General features: G+C 37.1%; 2 protein-coding genes across 3 annotated transcripts; one reads left to right on the top strand and one right to left on the bottom strand.

The window, feature by feature from the left end:
* Nucleotides 1–42: 42 nt before the first annotated feature.
* Nucleotides 43–9372, top strand: LOC107575344 (UPF0544 protein C5orf45 homolog). The gene is made up of 7 exons (XM_016261736.1): nt 43–221; nt 640–699; nt 4013–4017; nt 7607–7673; nt 7846–7979; nt 8169–8277; nt 8402–9372. Exons 1-7 carry the CDS (start codon nt 162–164, stop codon nt 9089–9091), a joined length of 1125 nt encoding a protein of 374 aa, XP_016117222.1. The 5' UTR covers nt 43–161; the 3' UTR covers nt 9092–9372.
* Nucleotides 9206–16059, bottom strand: LOC107575345 (sequestosome-1-like). 2 transcript variants are annotated; one of them, XM_016261738.1, is made up of 9 exons: nt 15764–16059; nt 15060–15155; nt 13337–13677; nt 13124–13225; nt 13024–13087; nt 12631–12711; nt 12313–12491; nt 10713–10917; nt 9206–10631 (listed from the first exon to the last, which is right to left on the bottom strand). In XM_016261738.1, the coding sequence occupies exons 1-9, from the start codon at nt 15930–15932 to the stop codon at nt 10474–10476; spliced, it is 1395 nt and encodes a 464-aa protein (XP_016117224.1). In that variant the 5' UTR covers nt 15933–16059; the 3' UTR covers nt 9206–10473. The 2 variants fall into 2 exon arrangements, with proteins under 2 accessions (XP_016117224.1, XP_016117223.1); XM_016261737.1 differs by having other exon boundaries at nt 13024–13225.
* Nucleotides 16060–24555: the final 8496 nt, after the last annotated feature.

Genomic DNA, 24555 nt, shown 5'->3' with positions numbered 1-24555 from the left:
TTTACTTGTTTTACGCTCATTGATCCTCTAGAGGGCGCTGTGCGGAAGGAAGAACTAACGTAGAAGAAGAAGGCTGTGGGCGGCGGCGGGAAACATAAATAGGAGCTTTACTTTATTTACTTTTATTCTCCGAGTCCGGACTGTAAAAACTACCCAACAACATGGTTCAAGAATTTCATGTACTGAGATGTTTTTCCTGTCAAACATATCAAGTACAGCAGGTACTGTTTCGCATGTCCCTTTTAGTTCAGAATTAAACCTGTTTTTCTGTTTTTCTCGCGTTGTAACGTTAGCTGCTAAATCACAAACGCTTGACATAAATCCCTCAGCCCTTAGTTATCCACTTAACGTTTCTTAAAATTAATGTCAGCGTCTCCGCCTCGCATTCAGATTGTCTAAATATTAGACAATGTCGATTAATCTATTGTAATTCATCTTCATTTTGTTGAACCGAGATCTTGTGGCCTGTGCTGTTTTCAGTGAACAAACGTTCAATAAATGTTATTTGTATCTCGTCACCATCTAATTATGCCAATAAGCCTTTGTTACTTCTGAAAAATGTATGTGTTTTTTCCAAATGAATGTCGAATTGAGTCAAAAGCTTGTGAATCGGAGTAACCGATTATTTTTCTCCTCTAGATGAAGAAGAGTAAGACATGGACATGTAAAGTGTGCGGCGAGAAGCAGTCAGTGAAGAAGGTGAAACTGACTCTAACAGTTGAGCTATTTTTACAATTTATTTGATAAGTGACTCAAATGATAAAAAGGAGCATTTACCATTTAAATTACACAAAAAGAGAAAAACAAAGATGCCTAGTAGTACACACATCACGTGGATTAAGTTAGCTGCTATTTGCAATTGTTTAATTTAATAATAATAGTAATAATATAATTTTGTCATTTAATAATTGCTCATTTATGATACACTTTGTTAGTAGCTTGTGCATGCGAGTGTTGATCAGTTGGTACACTAAGAAAAATATCTAGAAAAATGGAAAATGTGTAGTTTTACTTGTTTACTAGCTAATAAAAAAACGTAAATTGTACTCGTAAAAATGTGTACGTTTGCAAAAATCTAACGTAGGCTATTTAAAAACAGTTATTTACATTTTTATATTATATTATGCGTTTATATTATTTTACAAACAAATCTAAATGAACATATATATATAAAATGTATTTTTTTTGTTGAGATTTGATGCAGTGACACAATTTTGCGTTGTGATTACATAATGACGTCGTCGTCACAAAAATCACAACGTCATTTAGCAACTTTTAGCAACAAATCAACCTTGCTTTAGCAACTTCCCCTGAAAAATATTTGGCAGCACGCACAGTCACCGCCTCGAGCACCGCCCAGTGTCCCACTCTCCTTTTGCCAAACCCCAGACAACATCGCGTCCATGCTTTTGCTGAGCAACAACAACACGGAAACATGTCGAAAAGGTTAACTTTAACCACGAAAGCAGATTGGCCGACCTTATTATGAGGTGGATCACATCTAACGTGTATAGTAACACATCTCACCGTGTCTATCTAGTCGTGATGAAGATGTATATACATTTCAATTTCAGCAGGCAACTATTTTTACAGCTACATTATTGTTCCAGCCACAATTAATCACAACAATGTATATACAATTACAAATGATTATATATAACTCATCAGTTTGTTGTTTTACACACATGCACACAGACATTATTTCATACACGACATGTCGTGCGATGCAAGAAACATAGACATATGGCAAGAAATCTGTAGACGCGCCCATAACAACAAAAGACAATACTTTATTGAACCTTTTCTGATAAGAAGTGTGCGCTGCAAACGCGAGCATTTTTGACGATCGTTTCTGTCCAGTCTGCTCATTTTATCGCGTTTAACCACAGCTGTCGTCGGTTTTTTGTCTGGCAGTGGCAGCAGATATGCGATCAAATTTATAATTTGAGGCTGTATTACATAGATTCTGGCACCCAACATCACAACAATATGATATTTTAAGCTCATGTAGCCGAACCTGCGCTGGTTTGAATGGGCCGCCTCCAGTTTCCTCTGTTTTGCTGCCTCCAGCTAGCGCTGTGACGTCGGCTGACCCTAGTTACCTGTGGTTGGCCTGGCCGGGGGACACTCAGAGAACAACAGGCCAATCAGAAGAGAGGCTCATGAATATTAATTAGACAGGCCAAAATCGACCTGTTCTCAGCAGAGCTCCTGAGAAAGGAGCTGTAAAAATATATTGAGATGGTTTTTGGTACTTACACCGCAAATATATATTCTTAAGGACATCAAAATCTAAAATAAAACTCCAGAAAGGTGTACAATATGTGGCCTTTAAACCCTAACCCTAGAAGGGGCGACGTATCCTGGGGGATACAACTTTTGAGAAGCTGTGGGGAGAAGCAGTGAAATTGACTTATTTCTTGGTGTAATTTTGAAAGGGTGTTTGTTGTGAATATTTATGAGGTGATTTTGTTTCTACATTCTTTGTTTAGCTCACGGGCAGCATTTAAATCTGCATGGCCGCCTGTAGTGGGCAATCTACTCACCCTCCGATAAAAGTTGACCTGGTTCACATATTTACACATGTTGGAGGGGACTTACCTATTTAAAAGCATTCAGCATTAATGTTCAGCATTAGCTTATTGGGTTTACATTGAAATTTCATGAATTAAATGCTTACATTTTTTGTAATCGGTCTCTAAATGTTTGTATCTTGGGATACGTCGCCCTTTTAGGGGTATAAATCTATATATAAAAACATTACACTCCCCTCCAAAAATATTGGAACAGTGAGGCCAATTCCATTATTTTTGCTGTAGACTGAAAATATTTGGGTTTGATATCAAAAGATGAATATGAGACAAGAGATCAACACTTCAGCTTTTATTTCCAGGTATTTTCATCTAGATCTAATAAACACAACTTAGAAGATAGCACCTTTTGTGTGAGCCCACCCATTGCTCATGTGACCAAAAGTATTGGATCCGATTGACTTAAACTAGATTAAAGTGAATAAGACTTAACATTTAGTTGCAAATCCTAGTAACTGCATCAAGCCTGTGACCCATTGACCTCACCAAACTTTTGCATTCTTCTTTTGTGATGCTTTTTTTTCCCCACGTTTGTTTGTGGGGAAGTCGTGGCCTAATGGTTAGAGAATCGGACTCGTAACCCAAAGGTTGCGGGTTCGAGTCTCATACCGGCAGGGATTGTAGGTGGGGGGAGTGAATGTACAGCGCTCTCTTCCACCTTCAATACCACGACTGAGGTGCCCTTGAGCAAGGCACCGAACCCCCAACTGCTCCCCGGGCGCCGCAGCAAAAATGGCTGCCCACTGCTCCGGGTGTGTGTTCACTGCTGTGTGTGTGCACTTTGGATGGATAAATGCAGAGCACTAATTCCGAGTATGGGTCACCATACTTGGCCACATGTCACTTCACTTTCACTTTCACTTTTCCAAGCTTTCACCGCAGCCTCTTTCAGTTTTGGGGGGTTACTCCCTTCAGTCTCTTCTTTAGCAGGTAAAATGCATACTCTATAGGGTTTAAGTCTGGAGATTGACTTGGTCAGTCTAAAACCTTCCACTTCTTGCCCCTCATGAACTCCTTTGTTGCTTTGGCACTGTTTTTTGGGCCATTATCTTGCTGCATGATGAAGGATCTCCCAATCAGTTTGGTTGCATCTTTCTGTAAATTGGCAGACAAAATGTTTCTGTACACTTCTGAGTTCATTTAGCTGCTGCTGTCATGTGTTGCATCATCAGTTAAGATTAATGAGCCCGTCCCAGAAGAAGCGATGCAAGCCCAAGCCATGACATTACCTCCACTGTGTTTCAGATGAGCTTGAATGTTTGGGATCACGAGCAGATCCTTTTTTTCTCCGAACTTTAGCCTTTCCATCACTTTGGTAAAGGTTAATCTTTGTCTCATCAGTCCATAAACTTTGTCCCAGAATTTTTGAGGCTCGTCTCCTATTCTTCTTGCTAATGAGTGGTTTACATCTTCTGGTGTAGCCTCTGTACTTTTGTTCATGAAGTCTTCTGCAAACAGTAGATTGTGATACCTTCACTCCTGCCCTCTGGAGGTTGTTGCTGATATCACTAACAGTTGGGTCTTTCTTTGCAGCTGTCACAATGTTTCTGTCGTCAACTGCTGATGTTTTCCTCGGTCTACCTGTTTGAGGTCTGTTACTTACTTCATCAGTGGTTTCTTCTTCAGGACATTCCAAAGGGTTGTACTGGCTATGGCCAATGTTTGTGTAATGGCTCTGATTGATTTTCCATCTTCTCTCAGCTTCACCATTCCTTGTTTTTCACCCATAGACAGCTCTCTGGTTTTCATGTTGGTTACACGTCTAACTATAAATGCAGTCTGCACAGGCAAAATCCAAATCTGAAACTGAGCACAGACATTCAGTGCTATTTATTGTTTGAATAATCAGTATAATAGGACAGACCAGGGAAACAAAACACACCTGTCAGTCACATGGTCCAATACTTTTGGTCACATGAGCAATGGGTGGGTTCAAACAAAAGGTGTTATCTTCTAAGTTGTGTTTGTCAGATCCAGATGAAAATACCTGGAAATGAAAGCTGAAATGTTGATCTCTTGTCTCATATTCATCTTTTGATGTCAACCCCAAATGTTTTTAGTCTACAGCAAAAATAGCGGAATTGGCCTCACTGTTCCAATACTTTTGGAGGGGAGTGTATATAGACTGTGTGATTTTGTGGCTTGTGTTTTAGAAAATCAAATCTTTTTGTAAACTTAAGACCCATATCGTTGGAAAGATCTGATAGTCAAGGTTCCATAGGTTCACATGGTGACTTTTTTTGTAATGGTACAAGTGATATTGTGACAGAAATTATTGATTTGTGACAGAAAACTGCATCAGAAAAATTCAATACTGTAGAGTTGAATATTATAATTTTGAAAAGAAAATCTCATCTTCAAATTTGGAACATAACTTGGTTAGACATATGTCTTTTGATTTTATAGCAATTTTAGAGTGCAACATATTTTATAAAATATTTATTTTATATAAGATAAAAACAAATTAGTATACTACAATATCTGTACTGTAAACTTCTATAACTTTTTTTATACTTAATTTTTTTTTAAATGCTTTTACTTTAGCAATAATCTGCTATGTGTCTTCTTTAAAAAGAGACCAACCTTAGGTCTGTATTCCAAAACATTCAGGAAAATAAGAGTCAAGTTTTGAAAAAAAATTTATGAAATTGTATAATAGCAATAAATTTATTTCCCAATGTCTCTTTATAGTTTTGCCCTTTTTAGGGTTAAATATGTACATAGCCTAATGATTATTTATATTAAAGTTGTGTAAACAACTTGAACAACATTTTTATTTTTATTTTTTTTCAAGAATTTAATACTTGTCACCACAAAAATATAAAACTGAATTTTAATACAGAAATTCAAAACAAGCCCATCTTAGGAGACTAAGACTACCGTTCAAAAGTTTGGGATCAGAATGATTTTTAATGTTTCTTGTACAGGAGTCTCTTCTGCTCATCAAGGCTGCATTTTCTGATCAAAATAATGCAGGAAAAAATTTTATATTGTGAAATATTATGATATACATTAAAATCTCATTTATACCTGTGATGCAAAGCTGAATTTACAGCCTCATTACTAGGGCTGGGTATCGAGTTCGATACTTTTTAGGCACCGACCGAATTGCCTCGATACCATCGAGTATCGAAAAACGTCTTGTCGTTCGGTACCAAATTTCAATATCTACGGGGTTAATCTCATCAGCGTCAGTGAGCCAATAAGCCTGCAGCACTAGCCGGTGTGTTCGACTAGAAGAGGCGCGGCGCAGATCGATCAGTGTTTGACATCCGCGAGAGCGATTCGAAGTCTGCTCTCTTTAGCTCTCGTGGTACTGTAATACCAGCAGTATAGAGTAGCGCGGGAGCTGTGTGGAGTTCCCGTCATATGCAGATGTCCGTTCATACTAACGTTACACGACCGAAAGCATGTGTTATGTGACCATTCATGCAAACTGTAGCATCATATATTCCGCTTTTACCCAAAACTCACTTTAAACCACCATCGAGTGTTTGTAATAACTTGTGATTGCCGTCTAACAGGATTAACCGCATTAGACTGCATTAATAACTGCGTTAGCCTGCATATCAATGGCTCAAGCCTCTGTTATCAGCTCTAAAATGACGTTTAGGAATTTGCAACGGAAGGTTTGGGATGAGGTGCGTAAAAAAATTAGTTCAACCCACACACCCACACGAGATTTCAGGACGGAAACATGTCAAATGTCTTGAAACAAATGATCTGAACAATGTCTTGATGTGTGGTTGGGACTCCAGGCCGTTAAAGTTATTAGAGAAGTAATGCACTCCCGGAGGTGGTTATGTGGCCTTGACTATATGGTATGGTCTTTCTCAGTTCTCAAACAAATTAAGAACAATATTTTTATTGACTAAACGCAAGCGCTTATTCCGATAGAAAACACTGTATCGGTTTCCACTGATTAAGAAATATTTTTGTTTGCTTGGGTGGTAATATTAGGTCTATTATATTAATAGGGAAGGGGGCCCAAAAATGAAGATTTTAAAATAAAATCTTCATTTGTAACATAAAATCTAATGTGTGTTTTGGCCATGTAATGTTGCTGAAATTAAATATGTTATTACCTCTGAGTCAGAGCAGCGATCATGGAAGAGAGAACACAAGCAGACAGCGCTGGAAGCTGCTAATGCTCATCAGTAAATCAGTGGAAAATAAATAGAAATCATGATTCTGTCTGAGCTATGCGTTTTAAAACGAACACTAACTAGTGTAACTGTAGCCTAACAGATGTGTAAACCGAAGACTATTTGAGCTTTATTAAAACTATTTTGCACTGATTTATTGTGTTGGTTACATTTTGTTCCTTTGTGCAGTGGCTCAGGAGACGAGTCTTTGAGTTTGTATAAACATCAACAAGCTGAAAAATAAAACCGTTTTTTTTTTTTAGATAATGTAATCTTGTTAAAATTGATTTCATAAAATTGGTATCGAAAAAAGTGTCGTTCAGGAACCGGTATCGATATCGATACCCAGCCCTACTCATTACGCCAGTCTTCTGTGTCACATGATCTTCAGAAATCATTCTAATATGCTGATTTATTATCAGTGCTGGAAAATGTTGTGCTGCCTAATATTTTTTTGGAACCTGTGATACTTTTCTTCAGGATTCTTTGATGAATAAAAAGTTAAAAAGAAGAGCATTTATTTAAAATAGAAATGTTTTCTAACAATATACACTACCGTTCAAAAATTCTTTAATTTTATTTAGAAATTAAAACTTTTATTCAGCAAGGATGTGTTAAATTAATAAGAAGTAGCAGCAACGATTTATATTGTTAGAAAAGATTTATATTTTGAATAAATGTTCTTTAACTTTTTATTCTTCAAAGAATCCTGAAAAAAGTATAGCAGTTTCCAAAAAAAATATTTGGCAGCACAACTGTTGTCACTGCATGTATGAGTTGCATTTTTGTGCAATGCATTTTAGTAAATTAGTATGTTGCAAAAAAGTGAGCAACATGTCATTGACCCTTTGACTTTACAATGTTTTAAAGGGAACCGGATGAGAACTATGAAAACGAAGATGTTTATGAAAGTCCGGATCAAAATCCTAAATCAGAGGTAAAGCACCAATGTCCATTCAGTCCTTTTATTATTAATGTCCATTCAGTCCTTTTGTCTGCTCAGTTAAATGTTTATCATTCAGGGAGAAACCGAGAAGTCACTTGTAGATCAATTGAGTATCAATACGTTTGCCAACAGCACTGGCCTTATAAGCGTCCTCTCTTTGTAGCAGGAAGTGACTCACGTCAGCCGCTGGAGTAAATACACTGATCAAACAGCTGAGAGTCCAAATGGACATGAAGATGAGGAAGAAGATGAGAATGTTTACACAGAAAGACACCGATTCAGAAGCCAAGGAACCAGGTACCTTGTCAATAAAAGCATTGAATCTGTTAATGAGGCTAAATACTACGGCTATTAAAGAAAACTTTAATCATTAATAAATAAAAACCAAAGAATCTTGGCACAAACGATCATGAAAAAATTGTCTTGTATTTTCAGACCTTTATTATTAAGCATGTGAACAAATACCAATGTAACCTCATTTTACAGGAAAAGGAAGAAAATCTCCTCTTCAAAGTCTTTTGGTGGCCGTGATGGTAACTGTGAGGATGAGGAGTCATGGACTGGTTGTTCTGGGTTTAAGAGACGGCCGGATCAGGTAAGCCACACAACGCACTTTAACACATCTGCAACAGTATAAAGACTCATGTGCAAAGATACTGCAAAACGTCCTGTTTAAAAAAACACCGTTTCAACACAAACACTTCTTGTATCTATCGCAGCCACTGCAGCATGACAGGAGATTCAATTCATCGTGGAGTAAAGGATCTGCTTCCAAATATTCCTCCTATGGTGGGTCAGGTAATATGGAGCCGTGCACTAGCACAAATCTCCCATCATCCCGTCAGGCTGATTGTTATCCTACAGCCTGCTCCAGTTCCACAGCGGAGAACTCTGGTGAAAATAAACAGTGTAACTCTTCACATAAGCCGCCAGCAGCTGAGGTAACCAAAGGCCTTCTCCTGCACAGCAACAGTCCTTCTGTTTCTTCTCGTCAGAAGTGTGGTGAATCGAAGATTGAGAATAAGGACTCCAAATGGGACAAATTCCTCACAGTTGTCCCTAATCAGCAGGACGAGGAAGAGTATGACGCTCAAGATTCCCCTAATTACAGTGATAACACAGCAGTGGCTTGTTTCTCAGAAGCACTTACAGACAAGAGTGTGGATTCTGAAGAGTGCGGATATCCACTGGATGGAAAGAAGGACAGTGGTGCTCTAGGGAGGCAGAAGTCTGTTGGTGATATTTGTGTAGATGGAAATGTATCCAGTCCAAACATCAGTCACCGCTCAAAGCCAGCCGGTTTTGAAAGCGCTGTCTGTAAACAGCCTACACTATTTAAGATGCCGTGTTCAAGCCTTTCCATAAACTCCCTGTTCTTTACCGATGAAGACTTTGACGACACATTTTGAGAATAAGTTGCATTCTATTCAAAAATCTAAGTTTTATGATGTTACCATATCCTCTTGCATTGGTAGTTAAACCATTCTCCACAGTTTTGCACATTTAAGAAAATACAAACTTTTTTTTTTTTTGCATTTTATTGAGGATAGAAAGTACAGGAATTTTAGAAGACCTACAGTGCCATTAACCTGATTCCATCTGTTTATTCGAACTAACAATAAAAACACCCAGGTTTCTGCTGAGCCTGCAAACTCTTCTTATTAGTTATGTAAATGCAAACAGAAAAAAAAAAATCACACAAATGTAGACCTCTACTTTTATATGTAATATGCATATACAACGATAATAATCTTCATAACATAAGGTGTAATGCTAATGACAGAAATGCTGAATATATCTATTTTGCATAAAAGCCCAATAATGAACTTAACTACGTGCCAAGTCACCCGAGTAACTGATATTGTTGATAGCATTTACGTTAAGAATTTGTCATTGAAAAAGTATGGAAAAACTTTGTTAACAGAAAATAGGCCAACATTTTCTAACATTATTAGTTATGGCCCAGCAGGGGGCGTATTACAGAAAGATCCTAACTTTAAAATCTGATCTTATCTGTTTGGTAACCATGGTCATTTCAGTTGGGACCACATTTAGGATAAAAGCTATTACAGAACAGCATTTCCTAAGTGTGTTATCTTATCTTAACTACAGATAGGAAGGGGGTATTACAGAAACCTCCTAACTTGACAAAAAATCCTAAAAACTCTTAACTTTAGGACAACCCCACAGCTGTCTTAATTTCAAAATGATTCGAAAGCTAATGGAAAAACTGCACTGTCCAACAATGGTATTACATTTATTATTAATTGAAAATGAAGAACGGAGATGTTTAATGGTAGAAAGACTCTTGGAGGACCCTGAAGATGTTACATTTTGATGACAAAACACTTATAAGTAATTACAGACTGCCGTGCAACATATTACAGTAGCACAGGAACTGCAACCAGGATTACAGAGGCCAACAAAAGCATCACGGAGCATTACCGGTTATAGTGCAAGTGACTAATGCCTCACGGTTTTTTTGCAAAGGGTGATTTTCAAAGTGAAGTAGCTTCTGTTATTTTGTTTACCTCATCAGCAGCTCGAGCAGTGTTGGTTGCTTGGTAACAGACCTGAGTGGATTGTCGAACTTGATAATGCAATTTAAGATTTCCTAACTAGAGATAAGATACGATTTTATAAGATAAGAATCCCAAATCAAGTTAAGATTTGCTTCTGTAATACGAATTTGTGAAAAATCCTAATTTAACATATATCTTAAGTTAAGACCTAAGATAAGAAACTTTCTGTAATATGCCCCCCTGGTCTTCTTTATTCCTGTGCTCCTTCTCTACTTCTGTGGCCCGGGTTTGGAGTACTGGATGGTATCCAGGGCAGATCCGATGTCGAAATTCTTGGTGTGGAGCAGTCTGGTCAACCATCCACCCTCATCGGTGAACCCCATGGAGAGCATCTGAGAAAGAGTCTCCACCAGCTTGGGGTCTGCATCTGAGGGAGAGGTCATTAATATTAGGATGCCTGAATTGATATGAAGTGGACTGGAATTGGCTACTGGGTGATGCACGGTACCTTGAGGAAGGTGTGGGTAGAGAGCTGCCTCGCGCAGGCCAGTGGGACCTTTGGAGGCACTTGTGCTGAAGTCTGTACTTAGCGGGGCTGGAAGTTCTGTCCCGTCCTGCTCCAACCTAAGGGACTGCAGCTCTCCTGTGGAGGGGTCCACCTCTTTAGAGCTGAGATGAGTCCATTCCTCATCACTGCCTTGGTCTTTCTGCCCCTAGAATAGAAGGAATGAACGTTAACCGAATGTAGCTTCTCGGCCTTTAATATCTACCTTCTGAACTTTTTAAATATCCAACTTCTAAACTTCTGCCTTTTTTGGCTTTGAAAACCCGAGATGTCACAATCCTGTATACTATCAGGCAGGGGAGTAGAATACATAGGGGATGTGCCCACCCCCCCACTTTTAATACAACAAATTTTTTCCCCCGCACTTTTTCGGGCAAGTGTGTTCACGTTGAGGTTTTCAGTGACCAGTGTAAATATATCTAGATTTAAATTCAAAGATGGTCTATGCATGACCTGGCATTTTATTCATATCCAAAATGATGAGATGTGAACATTGCGGCGCGCTAAACTCTCATGCAGTGTATGTTTCATTCATACTCTAAGCTAGAGGGCGCTCTCACGCAGAAAGTCCAAAATTGACTCATAGAAGTAATAACTTGTGACATGCAGGAAATCCCTAATACGGACAAAGGCATCCAGCTATAGCTGTAGCTAAGCTGAATAAAAAAAAAACGTAAAGACAATACATGCACACGATTGCGACAATATATGTGACCCTGGACCACAAAAGCAGTCTTAAGTCGCTGGGGTATATTTGTAGCAATAGCCAAAAATACATTGTATGGGTCAAAATTATCGATTTTTCTTTTATGCCAAAAATCATTAGGATATTAAGTACAGATCATGTTCCATGAAGATATTTTGTAAATTTCCTACCGTAAATATATCAAAATGTAATTAGTGATTTGATTAGTAATATGCATTGCTAAGAACTTCATTTGGTCAACTTTAAAGACGATTTTCTCAATATTTAGATTTTTAGTTGCATCTCAGCCAAATATTGTCCGATCCTAACAAACCATACATCAATGGAAAGCTTATTTATTCAGCTTCCATATGATGTATAAATCTCAATTTGAAAAAAATTTACCCATATGACTGGTTTTGTGGTCCAGGGTCATATATGGTTTGTGTGGGTTTTTCAAGTCACCTCCAGTTAATAAAAAAAGCATCTGAATAATGCAGTGCTAACTGACATAGCATTTATTACAGTGGTCTATAGAAACTATAAAATATATTTTCTGCCTTGATCTGTGATAAAAATTTTTAAAAAAGTGTAGTATATTTACAAACCATAAAACTGCAATTAGGAAAATATATATTATAAATATATTATACAATCAATAATACAAATTACTGGTAATTGTCCAGCAGTGTATTTGATTTTAGCCAATTAAAAGTAAGAGACAAGAAAAAATAATAAAACCTGTCAATTAGACAAAAAAAAAAAAAAAAAGGTTAACATTTCTGTCCCCCTCACTTCTGAAATGATGGCTACACCCCTGCTATCAGGCATTGTAGAACTGCTTGCATATAGTTTTACCTTTGTTCCCTCACTGATGCTCTCTTCAGTGGCCTGACTTCCAGGACCAGACCCTCTGGAGAGAAGCCCTATGGAGCCACTCTCACTCCGAGCACTAGGTGGCCCACTGGAGGCAGGAGGATTTGGTGTAACTTTGGTCCGCTGCCCCTCATGCTCAACGTCGATGTCCACATCTATACCTGGAAAGGAACAAGCATTTTTATTTTGAAGGGTTAGGTAACATGCCAAACAAAGAAGTATCCGGATGGTATGTTAGAGGCAAAAATGTTTGGGAAAGGCCAAAAGCATTAGTAATAAACCCAAAGAAAGGGAACTTACCAAAGGGGCTCAACATGGCCGCCACTCCTTCTCCAATGTTCTTTAGGTACTCCATATTGGCCAGAGAGGAGTCAGTAGCAGCTGTGGATGATAACACCGTTTCTATCAGTGTTGGTCTACAGCATTGTAACAAATTATTCTAAGCTCAAATTTCATACATATGTCAACCAAACCAAAGTGGTCTATGAATGGGACATTAGCTGCATCGGAAAGCTTAGGCAGCTGACTTGTTTGTGCACAAAGGTACTACCCAATCCTTTAGTTGTTCACAAACTGACCAGCAATCACATCTCTAACGCAACTCTTTATTTTTTAACTCGTTCACACAAGCCCTGTCGCGTTCCTCCTACTTCGCAGGTTTTACATTAGACCGTTTGATTGATGGTGTCTCACCGTTCTCTCTCATGTTTTCAGAAGCATCCTGGTTTTGCTGGACTCCAGATGGGCCTGGCTGAGCCTGGTTTTGCTGGACTCCAGATGGGCCTGGCTGAGCCTGGTTTTGGGCCTGAGCTTGAGCCTGAGCCTGAGCCTGAGCCTGGGTATTTGCCCACATGCAGTGTCTCATCTTACGCCACAACTTCCCACGAGGGAACCACTGCACACAAAAGATTCACTTGAATCAGTATGTTCAGATAATTTGGAAACCAAAATGTATTGTACGTAGTACAATACACACAGACACAAAAGCAGTAAAAACGGCATTCACCTCAAACATGTTGGCCATGGGGTGAAAGAGGGGCAGGAGAGGATGCTCCTTGTGGAGGCCTTTGCCCTGGCAGGAGGAGCACAAGTCATAATCGGGGCAAACGGTGCACTTGAAACGTGTTCCAAACACCGGCCCGTCGCACCCGTCACAGGTCACCCCTGTGTGCAGCATTGGAGGGTGATGATGAGGAGGCCCCATGTGAGGTGCTCCTGGGGGACCCATTGGATGTGGACCCATAGGATTAGGTCCTGGGGGGCTAAAGTGAGGGGCACCATGAGGCGGAAGGAATGAGAACCCAGGGACCCCATGAGGTGAGGGATCACGTTTGTGCTCCTTTCTTTCTGAAAAGGGAAGAAATGCGAGTATTGCTGTTAATTGGAGATGTTTGTGTACACTGGAGACATTTAAAAGACTCAAGGGTGTAGTACTATCAACCGCCTCTTGTAAGAATCTGTTCACATTCTTTGAAAGTATTGTACATGTTTCCCATCAAAAGAGCTTGTAATACATGTAAGTGGCTATTACCAGGCCAGATAGCAGAGAATACAGCATTTATAGTATTCAAAGCTTCATAATTCTAAGAATGAGCTAAAGAACCAATAAAAGAATGTTACGAGTAATTGCAAAAACAATGAACAACATATTAATTTGTTTCACTATGGCCAGGCTGCTACTTTATATTCATGGGGTCAATGTATGTTTAAGATTATGAAAATATGTACAAACTGCCTTGATTTTTATTTTTTTTTTTATCCTTGTTGGTGAAAATGTTTGTAAAGTATTTCATTAAACAAAAATGTAAAGCCTAAATGTCAAGTAGTGTAACCATGAAGCAAGTTTCTGGAGTTACTCCATTTGGCTTGAACTAACCTAGGCTTTTCATACAATCGCATTATCTTTTTAAAACTAATACTGACTATGACCTCTCAACATAAAACATGGCAGAGCAAACGACACTTGCATGGCAAATGTAATATGGCCAGATTATACACATACTATATAGAAGTCATTTTGTAATGGTCTCAAAGTAAGTGCTTATTCAGAAGAAGTACCTAGTCATAGAGTATCTGATTTCAGACGGACCCAGTCATCGGGGTCTGTTAGTCTATCTGTGATACTTCCCGTTTACAGTTTTCTTGTCACATGACAACAAAATGACTTCTGATTTGTGCATTCTTATTTGGATTGAATTTTCTAAGAAATAACTTTTTTTATTAACAGCCTCCAAACAGTTACACTACCTAGCCGGACAAATACATTTCAATTCAGATTGATGCTCTTCATAGAAGAGATATATTACAGTTATTGTCTGTATGAAATGCATTTTAATGTAATTTTGAGTAGCTTAATAGATCTGAACCATGTCATTGAACCTTAGGTGTGCCGAGCCTTTGCCTTCTCTGTTGCGGTCTCCAGTGGAGGGCAGTAGTTTCTACCATCTCTAACAAGTCTTTTTTTTTTTTTTGTTCAAATATGAATTTGAATTGGTTGTGTACGGTTTGTCTTCTGTCTAAAAGGCACATGACAAACTCATGCCCAGTGCCTCCTATCTTGAAAGGAATAAAGTAAGTGCTAGATACATTAAAGAAGCAGATGAATTATAGTTAATTCTTATGCTGAATTAAACTTGGAGCAAATAACACACACATACACACAAACTAGGTAAACATATATTACAATAACCTTGGTCTTGCTAAGAAGTAGTATCTGTATAATTACTTACGCTTGATGTAGAGACGGAAAGTGTCATCCTTCACAAGAGCCAAGCCCATCATTAGCTCATCATCAGAGGAGAAAGCAATCATGTCACCATCGTCATCTGGAGACAAAGCCCAGGATGTTATTTCAACTGGTTAGAATGACTGCCCTTATATTTTGGCTAATTTATTGTATGTATATTCTGCTGCTGTCCTTCCCTTCATGGTAATTTAATAGCACGGTGCTCACATAACTTTGTATCGAGGTGTATCAATGCGCAAAGTTGATACTCCTCAATTTAAAGTCTTGCCAATATTATATTTCATTTTAAAGAGGTTTATTTTCCTTAACGTGCCCAAGTCTAATGCCTCTTTGTTGAATGTCATTTAAACTTCAGATAGATAAATTAAACAATTTTATAGTATTAACAATAAGAAACGACAATTATTATCAGTGCCTGTGAGTGAGATGAATTAATGCATATTCATATTTATTTTAGAGCTACAGTAACATCTGATTTCTCTCAGCATGGGGACAGGAGAGCTGTCAATCAATAAATAGGGGGAAAAAGTAACTCAGATATTCTCTTGTAAATTAAAAAGTAACGCGTTACTTTACTAGTTACTTGAAAAAAGTAATCTGATTACGTAACTCGCGTTACTTGTAATGCGTTACCCCCAACACTGATTATTATTATTATTATAAAATTAGAATTAAAAACGGACTTACCTTTATAGAACATTTGAAAGGGCGCAGTGCTGAGACAGATGAAGACATCGAGCACTTTTCTCTTCAAATACTCGAAGCTCGTCGAGACATCCTGATCCACGGCAAAGCGGCGGATCTCCTTGTTGCAGTCCTCCTTACCGGTAAGGTAAGCTTTCACTGTCATCGACATTGTAGCGAAAAGATAGCGTCTCGGAGCGACCCTCTGGATGTGTTGCGCAGCAGAAAATGCGTTTCTCGAACACGGGACTCTGCGCTGGCTGCGTGAGACTGCGTTTCCTTTCCTCAGCCCACAGTTCCGTATATAAGCCTGAGCGTCATATGCAAATCCAGCGCTGAGGCGAGAGCGTCATATGCAAATGTAGCAGTGCATCAGCCAATAGCTGAGGCGAGCGCGTCTTGGCAGGAGGGGATGTCCAGCGTTCGTGTCGTCTCTGATCATGTGAGTCGCTGATCTGAGCAATGACCTGGCAATATGTGAGGGGAAATTCCCTCTGGATCACTGCCAAAGAATACAGCCCAAACGACAACAATAAACTATTGCGAATGTCACTGTAATTCTCTGATTCTTCACTTTTAACAAATGGTAGCTACATTACAGGGCATGTCACACAGTCTTTCTTGCTTCTGCTATATGACAATATAACAATGTTTTTCCCACATGCATTTATGTATGTATTTATTTAGATGTGAATAAACATATTTATATACATATATGCACATAACATGCATGCATTTATTTAAATATGTAAATGCATTATTTTGATGGAATCTCTGCTTTACTCCAGCTGGGTCAGTAACTGTAAGCAGGAAATCTGGAAATCTGTTGATCGATCATACAAGCTCTACTAACCCGCATAAGACTGATATGGTTGGTGTGAGGGTCTTGTATTTCTTCTACAGCTGCTGGCTAAATAAAGCGCTGTGTCATCATGAACCAGGGTTAGCAGACGCCTAATGAACCTGGCTCCCTGAAAAAACACATTTTGTAAACTATATGTACTTTAAGCTTAATAATTCATTATGTATTCTCCATCATAATCATGTATAAAAACGTAATAAATATATTTTGTATAGCTGTATATATATACACCACGATACTAGAAATGTGGACTGATGAAGAATATTAATATTTATAATTTTTCATGTATTAATTGACATTCATTCTTTTATAATTATAAATTACATTTTAGTATTTTTTTATTTAATATTGGAATACTACTACCACTAATAATAAAAATAAGAAGAAAAAGAATAGTTGTTATTATTAATAATAATAATAATAAATAATAATAAAATATAAATATACTGTGTCATCATGAATGAGGGTTAGCAGTCGACCTTTCAATATTTGTTCCTTAAAAACCATATTAAGGAAACTATAGGCCTATACTGTATGTAGATTACTGAACTATCTTTAAACTTAATGCATGTCCATTTAAAAATAATATGTAACAACTTAAATATATATATATACATATATTGTGTATTTTATATATATATATATATTTATTTATATATATGTGTGTGTGTGTGTGTGTACAGGTTTATATATCCTGGTGGGGACTTAAACCTCAATACACACAGACTCATGGGGACTCGTGTCACCTAAATTGAGGTCTCCATGGTTACAAAAGCTTATAAATCATACAGAATGAGTTTTTTTGAGAAAGTAAAAATGCAGAAAGTTTCCTGTAAGGGGTAGGGTTGGTGTAGGGCAATAGAATATACGGTCTGTACAGTATAAAAACCATTACACCTATGGAAAGCCCCCATAAACCATAAAAACAAACCCAAAAACCATAAAAACAAACCTGTGTGTGTGTGTGTGTGTGTGTGTGTGTGTATAAATAACATGTTCACAGTTATTAAACTATTACTTTTATAATTAAAGAATAAATATTAATTGATATTTTATTTTAGAATACTACTGCTGCTGCTGCTGCTACTGTTATTACTATTATCTTTGAATCTATTCATATTAATCAATATAAGCAAACTTCATTTCAGCCACCATTTAACCTTGTTTTACATTTGACATTTCAGCTCTAAGTTTTGGTGTAGGCACATGATGTCAGAAGTTGGTGACCCCTCCCTCACCTACAGTCCTCCACAGAGTGACTCTTTATTCTAGAAGCCTCCTGAAGAGCCAGAGATCGGAAAGAATGCCGTCACTCCGGAGCGCGGGGCCTGGCTCTGTCAGCTGACTCTGACTCACGCGCGTCATGTGCTTTGCTTTGTTTACAAGCAACATCTCCACATCCTTATAACACTGATAATGAGCTCATATTCGCCCGAACAAACAGCCCATGACTTAAACAGACAGACCCTATCGATTAGAGACACTCTTAGATGTTCTCTTATCACTTTAAATCGAAAGCACAATAGTAAAGATAAATGAATCAGGTCAGTGAGAGTTTTAATGTTTAATTGGTGAACTATATTGTTAAACATGAAGATTCCTGCCTTTAATTCGCCTATATGTTTAAATGAAACTGTAGAGTCTAACAATTGTTCATGCATTTACAGATAAGTGCGTTTTAACAGGGGTTAAAGAAGTTTCACCTTCAGTACAGTGCATTATCGACTGTCCATCTGCTGTTAGGACTCACATAGTGGCATGCCAGCACAATGTTGTTTATGTTGGAGTGGTCCAGAAAATAGACCAACACTAAATGCATGTTAAATACTGATTTGTTTGGAGAGTTTCAACTTTAAAGTAGGCTGTTATGTAAGTTGTTTGGAGAGTTTAAAATAAACGTAAACCGTTTAAAGTAAATGTTACTTAAATTACAGTAATTTCAGCTGCAATATGTTAATGGTTAGTTCTTATACTGATTGTTTTGGAAGCCTGTTTCCGCCGCTGAATAAAAATAAAAGAGTTAATTGCGACTTTTTATCTCACAATTCTGACTTTTTTCTCAGAATTGCGTCATATAAACTCGCAATTGCAAGTTAAAAAGTCATAATTGTGAGATAGAACTGCGAGATATAAACTTATATATATATGTGATATATAGTTTTTTTTTCTAAAAACAGTATTAAAGTTATAAATATAACTGCACATAATAAATACATAAAAATTCAAATATGTTTTTGGGGAGTCGCACCTCATGACCTTTTGCAACGTGACCTTTAAACTACTTAAATGAATTTTAATTCAGAAATGTAAAATTCATAAAGACATGTAAGTAATCCATGCGTTCATGACCTCAAGGTTAGATTATTGTAATGTAGGGCAATAGAATATACGGTCTGTACAGTATAAAAACCATTACACCTATGGAAAGCCCCCATAAACCATAAAAACAAACCTGTGTGTGTGTGTGTGTGTGTGTGTGTGTGTGTATAAATAACATGTTCACAGTTATTAAACTATTACTTTTATAATTAAAGAATAAATATTAATTGATATTTTATTTTAGAATACTACTGCTGCTGCTGCTGCTACTGTTATTACTATTATCTTTGAATCTATTCATATTAATCAATATAAGCAAACTTCATTTCAGCCACCATTTAACCTTGTTTTACATTTGACATTTCAGCTCTAAGTTTTGGTGTAGGCACATGATGTCAGAAGTTGGTGACCCCTCCCTCACCTACAGTCCTCCACAGAGTGACTCTTTATTCTAGAAGCCTCCTGAAGAGCCAGAGATCGGAAAGAATGCCGTCACTCCGGAGCGCGGGGCCTGGCTCTGTCAGCTGACTCTGACTCACGCGCGTCATGTGCTTTGCTTTGTTTACAAGCAACATCTCCACATCCTTATAACACTGATAATGAGCTCATATTCGCCCGAACAAACAGCCCATGACTTAAACAGACAGACCCTATCGATTAGAGACACTCTTAGATGTTCTCTTATCACTTTAAATCGAAAGCACAATAGTAAAGATAAATGAATCAGGTCAGTGAGAGTTTTAATGTTTAATTGGTGAACTATATTGTTAAACATGAAGATTCCTGCCTTTAATTCGCCTATATGTTTAAATGAAACTGTAGAGTCTAACAATTGTTCATGCATTTACAGATAAGTGCGTTTTAACAGGGGTTAAAGAAGTTTCACCTTCAGTACAGTGCATTATCGACTGTCCATCTGCTGTTAGGACTCACATAGTGGCATGCCAGCACAATGTTGTTTATGTTGGAGTGGTCCAGAAAATAGACCAACACTAAATGCATGTTAAATACTGATTTGTTTGGAGAGTTTCAACTTTAAAGTAGGCTGTTATGTAAGTTGTTTGGAGAGTTTAAAATAAACGTAAACCGTTTAAAGTAAATGTTACTTAAATTACAGTAATTTCAGCTGCAATATGTTAATGGTTAGTTCTTATACTGATTGTTTTGGAAGCCTGTTTCCGCCGCTGAATAAAAATAAAAGAGTTAATTGCGACTTTTTATCTCACAATTCTGACTTTTTTCTCAGAATTGCGTCATATAAACTCGCAATTGCAAGTTAAAAAGTCATAATTGTGAGATAGAATTGCGAGATATAAACTTATATATATATGTGATATATCGTTTTTTTTTCTAAAAACAGTATTAAAGTTATAAATATAACTGCATATAATAAATACATAAAAATTCAAATATGTTTTTGGGGAGTCACACCTCATGACCTTTTGCAACGTGACCTTTAAACTACTTAAATTAATTTTAATTCAGAAATTAAAAATTCATAAAGACATGTAAGTAATCAATGCATTTATGACCTCAAGGTTAGATTATTGTAATGCTTTATTGAGTGGTTGTTCTTTTCTCCATTCTGTCACCGATGGAGTTTTGGTTCCTTGCTGCTGTCCCCTCTGGCTTGCTTAGTTGGGGACACTTCATTTCCAGCGATATCGTCGACTTGATTGCAAATTATTGCACAGATACTATTTAATCTGAACTGAGCTGGATGACGACATCACTGAATTCAATGATGAACTGCCTTTAACTGAAAAATGAGTGTTTACTATTATAATTTTGCATTATTGACAAAATATTTTCCTAATTAATGCTGTACAGTTGCTTTGACACAATCTGTATTGTTAAAAGCGCTATATAAATAAAGGTGACTTGACTTGACTTAATCGTGGGTATGAATCACATAATTTTTTATGTAGCCTACATAAGTCTCTTATGCTCACCAAGGCTGTTCTTATTTGATCAAAAACAGTAAAAACAGCAATATTGTGAAATATTATTACAATTCAAAATAGCTGATTTCTATTTGAATATATTTTAAAATGTAACCTAATTTATTGCTAATATTTAAAAAAAAAAAATTATATTAAAAAAGTCAGAATTGCGAGATATAAACTTATATACAGTATATGTGATATACAGTTTTTTTCCCCTAAAAACAGTATTAAAGTTATAAATATAACTGCATATAATAAATACATAAAAATTAAAATAAGTATTTGGGGAGTCGCACCTAATGATCTTTTGCAACATGAACTTTAAACTACTTAAATGAGTTTACTTAAATGAATTTTAATTCAGAAATTAAAAATTCATAAAGACATGTAAGTAATCGTGGGTATGAATCGCATCATTTTTTATGTAGCCTACATAAATCTCTTATGCTCACCAAGGCTGTTCTTATTTGATCAAAAACAGAGTAAAAACAGCAATATTGTGAAATATTATTACAATTCAAAATAGCTGATTTCTATTTGAATATATTTTAAAATGTTGCCTAATTTATTACTAATATTTTTTATATATATTAAAAAAGTCAGAATTGCAATTCTGACTTTATAGCTCGCAATTGTGAGTTTATATCACACAATTCTGAGAAAAAAAAGTCGCCATTACCCTTTTTTATTTTTTATTCAGTGGAAATGGGCTTCCATAGATTATATATTCCTGAGGCACTATTTTATTTAATCAGATACTGCCACACTAAATCCTCTCGATGGCATCTTCCGATGGGGCCTTAAATGTGCTTTTGTGTAGCCTACTCAAGGAACGTAAATCAATATTTAAAGTGCCGCAAAATGTTCTTGTTAATGTGTTTACTGCAAGAGAGACACTGACAGTCTTAAGTACCTGCAAGAATATTTGGGCCCATTTTGTAGGTTCCTCTAGGAACAGGCATTTTAGAAATATGCCTAGAGGTTCTCCAGAGAGTTTCACAAGTCTGTCAGCAGTTTGATGTTCAAAAAAATAAGACAGCCCATAATTAGCACCTGCACAGAAACGACTTTTTCTTTGTTAATATGCACTGTGCATATTGGCACAATACTCTGCAAAATGAAGTTGGCCACTCAAAGATGAACTGTTTTGCAGAACGTCAAGTCAAAGCGCTAGAAGAGATAAAACTGGGCAATCAGAGGCCTTATTCATCTCCAGAGCATTAGATGAAACGATGACTGGCTGAAACATCACAGAGATGTGATTAATTATCTACAGGCATGAGTGCGGTGTAACTGGATATTAACTGATCCTGTAATAAACAGATATTCACATCTGTCAATCACTCCCTTCAATAGTGCCATATACATTTTACGATAAGCATTTGTCTGTCCATCCATCCAATGTATCTTAAACTGATTATTTCTCTGTATATCAGTTTTAGGGAACGTTACTTTTAAAAGTTATGCATTACAATATTGTGTTACTCCATGAAAGGTAACTAATTGTGTTGCTTTCTATGGAAAGTAATGCATTATGTTAATTTTGCATTACTTTTCGTCACCTAAGCTGACAAAACCCCCAAAGTTTTATTTTTGGCAGCTGTAAAGGCCCTTTCACACCAGAAGTGAAGTAAATGAAGTGCCTCTGCACCTCACTCCTGATTTCCCTCATCATGGTGTCAGTGAATACAGTGCCCTCCACTAATATTGGCACCCTTGGTAACTTCCATTACACCTGAGCAGTGCCACAGGCTGATTGTCTCCATGCCACGCCGCACTGAGGCAGTAATTCATGCAAAAGAAGCCCCTACCAAGTATTGAGTACATGTACAGTAAATGAACATACTTTTCAGAAGGCCAACAATTCACTAAAAATGTTTTTTTTATTGGTCTTATGAAGTATTCTAATTTGTTGAGATAGTGAATTGGTGGGTTTTTGTTAAATGTGAGCCAAAATCATCACAATTAAAAGAACCAAAGACTTAAACTACTTCAGTCTGTGTGCATTTAATTTATTTAATACGCGAGTTTCACAATTTGAGTTGAATTACTGAAATAAATGAACTTTTCCACGGCATTCTAATTTATTGAGATGCACCTGTATGAGCAAAGACAGCTGTGAAAATAAATCTGCATCGATGACCTTTTTGATCTTTCATTCAAATAAGTCAAAATCCAAAAATTCTAAACTTTCATTGATGTTAAACAATTGAAAGTGGGGAGAAAATCTCATGATGAAATAAATGTTCTCCAGTGCATGTTGGTCACAATTATTGGCGCTCCTAGACATTCTTAGAGTAAAATATCTGTGAAGTATATTCCCATTCATATTAAATTTTTTTAGCACACCAGGGTAACTAGGAGCATGAAATTGTCCAGCCATGACTTCCTGTTCCACATGATTATAAATACGAGGAACACAAAGGTCAACTTCCCTTAATCATCCATCACAAGGAGTAAAACCAAAGAATATAGTTCTAATGTGCAGATTGTTGAGCTTCACAAAATAGAAAGTGGCTGTAAGAAAAGAACGAAAGCATTGAAAATCCCCATTTCCACCATCAGGGCAATAATTAAGTTATCAACTTTCCAATCAACTAAATCTCTAAATCGTTACAAATCTGCCTGGAAGAGAACATGTGTCTATATCGTCCTAATGCACAGTGAGGAGGAGAGTTTGAGTGGTCAAAGACTCTCTGAGGATCACAGCTGGAGAACTGCAGAGATTAGTTTAATCTTGGGGTCAGAAAGCCTAAAAAAAAATCTAACAGCCCCTACATCACCACATGTTGTTCGGGAGGGTTTCAGGAAAAAGTCTCCTCGCTCATCCAAAGACAAACTCCGGCATATTTAGTTGTCAGACACGACTGGAACTTCAAACGGCACTGGCTTCTATGGTCAGATGAAACTAAAAAATAGCTTTTTTTTTGGCAGCAAACCCACCAGATCGGTTTAGTACAAACAGGGATAAAAGTACACTGTAAAAAAATCAAAAGTTGAGAAAACTTAAAAGTTTAAGGCAACCAGCTTCAGGGAATTTTTTAGTTTTCTCAACTTGTATTCAGTTTATGCAAGAAAAAGTTGAGAAAACACAAAAATCTCTTACAAAAATTAGTTGTGAAAACTCTGGTTGCCTTAATTAAACTTTTAAGTTTTCTCAATTTTTTATTTTTTTTTACAGTGTACCCTATGCCCACGGTTAAATATACGGCTGGATCTTTAATGCTGTGGGTCTATTTTTCTGCTGGAGGTCCTGAATATCTTGTTCAGATGCATGGCATCATGGATTATATCAAATACCAACAGATCAAAAATCTAAACATGACTGCCTCTGTTAGAAATCTTATAATGGGCCTAAGCTGGATCTTCCATCAGGACTATAATCCAAAACAAACATCAAAATCAACACAAAAATGGGTCACTGAGCACAAAATGAAGCTTCTGCCATGGTGACCTGAACCCTATAGAAAATGAGTGAAGTGAACTGAAGAGAAGGAGCTGTGAATCTGAAGGATCTGGAGAGATTCTGGATGAAGGAATGGTCTCTGATCTCTTATCAGCTGTTCTCCAAACTCTTCAGGCATTATAAGAGAAAACTCTGAGCTGTTATCTTGAGAAAAGGACTGTTAATAAAAATAACAATCGGTCCCTCGATATCTCTTTGCCGC

This window comes from Sinocyclocheilus grahami, unplaced genomic scaffold, assembly GCF_001515645.1.
Source record: "Sinocyclocheilus grahami isolate Dianchi unplaced genomic scaffold, SAMN03320097.WGS_v1.1 scaffold2580.1, whole genome shotgun sequence".
In the NCBI taxonomy this organism is placed as follows: Eukaryota; Metazoa; Chordata; class Actinopteri; order Cypriniformes; family Cyprinidae; genus Sinocyclocheilus; species Sinocyclocheilus grahami.
This window is presented reverse-complemented; position numbering and strand designations above follow the sequence as displayed.

Excerpts from the sequence above, each read along its gene's own strand:
- LOC107575344 (XM_016261736.1), top strand. The coding sequence starts at position 162 with ATGGTTCAAGAATTTCATGTACTGAGATGTTTTTCCTGTCAAACATAT. Across the intron at positions 7,674-7,845 it reads ATCAAAATCCTAAATCAGAG|CAGGAAGTGACTCACGTCAG; the intron begins GTAAAGCACCAA and ends CTCTCTTTGTAG. Across the intron at positions 7,980-8,168 it reads TTCAGAAGCCAAGGAACCAG|GAAAAGGAAGAAAATCTCCT; the intron begins GTACCTTGTCAA and ends CTCATTTTACAG.
- LOC107575345 (XM_016261737.1), bottom strand. The coding sequence starts at position 15,932 with ATGTCGATGACAGTGAAAGCTTACCTTACCGGTAAGGAGGACTGCAAC. Across the intron at positions 15,156-15,763 it reads CTTTCAAATGTTCTATAAAG|ATGACGATGGTGACATGATT; the intron begins GTAAGTCCGTTT and ends CTTTGTCTCCAG. Across the intron at positions 12,492-12,630 it reads GGCCATGTTGAGCCCCTTTG|GTATAGATGTGGACATCGAC; the intron begins GTAAGTTCCCTT and ends GTTCCTTTCCAG.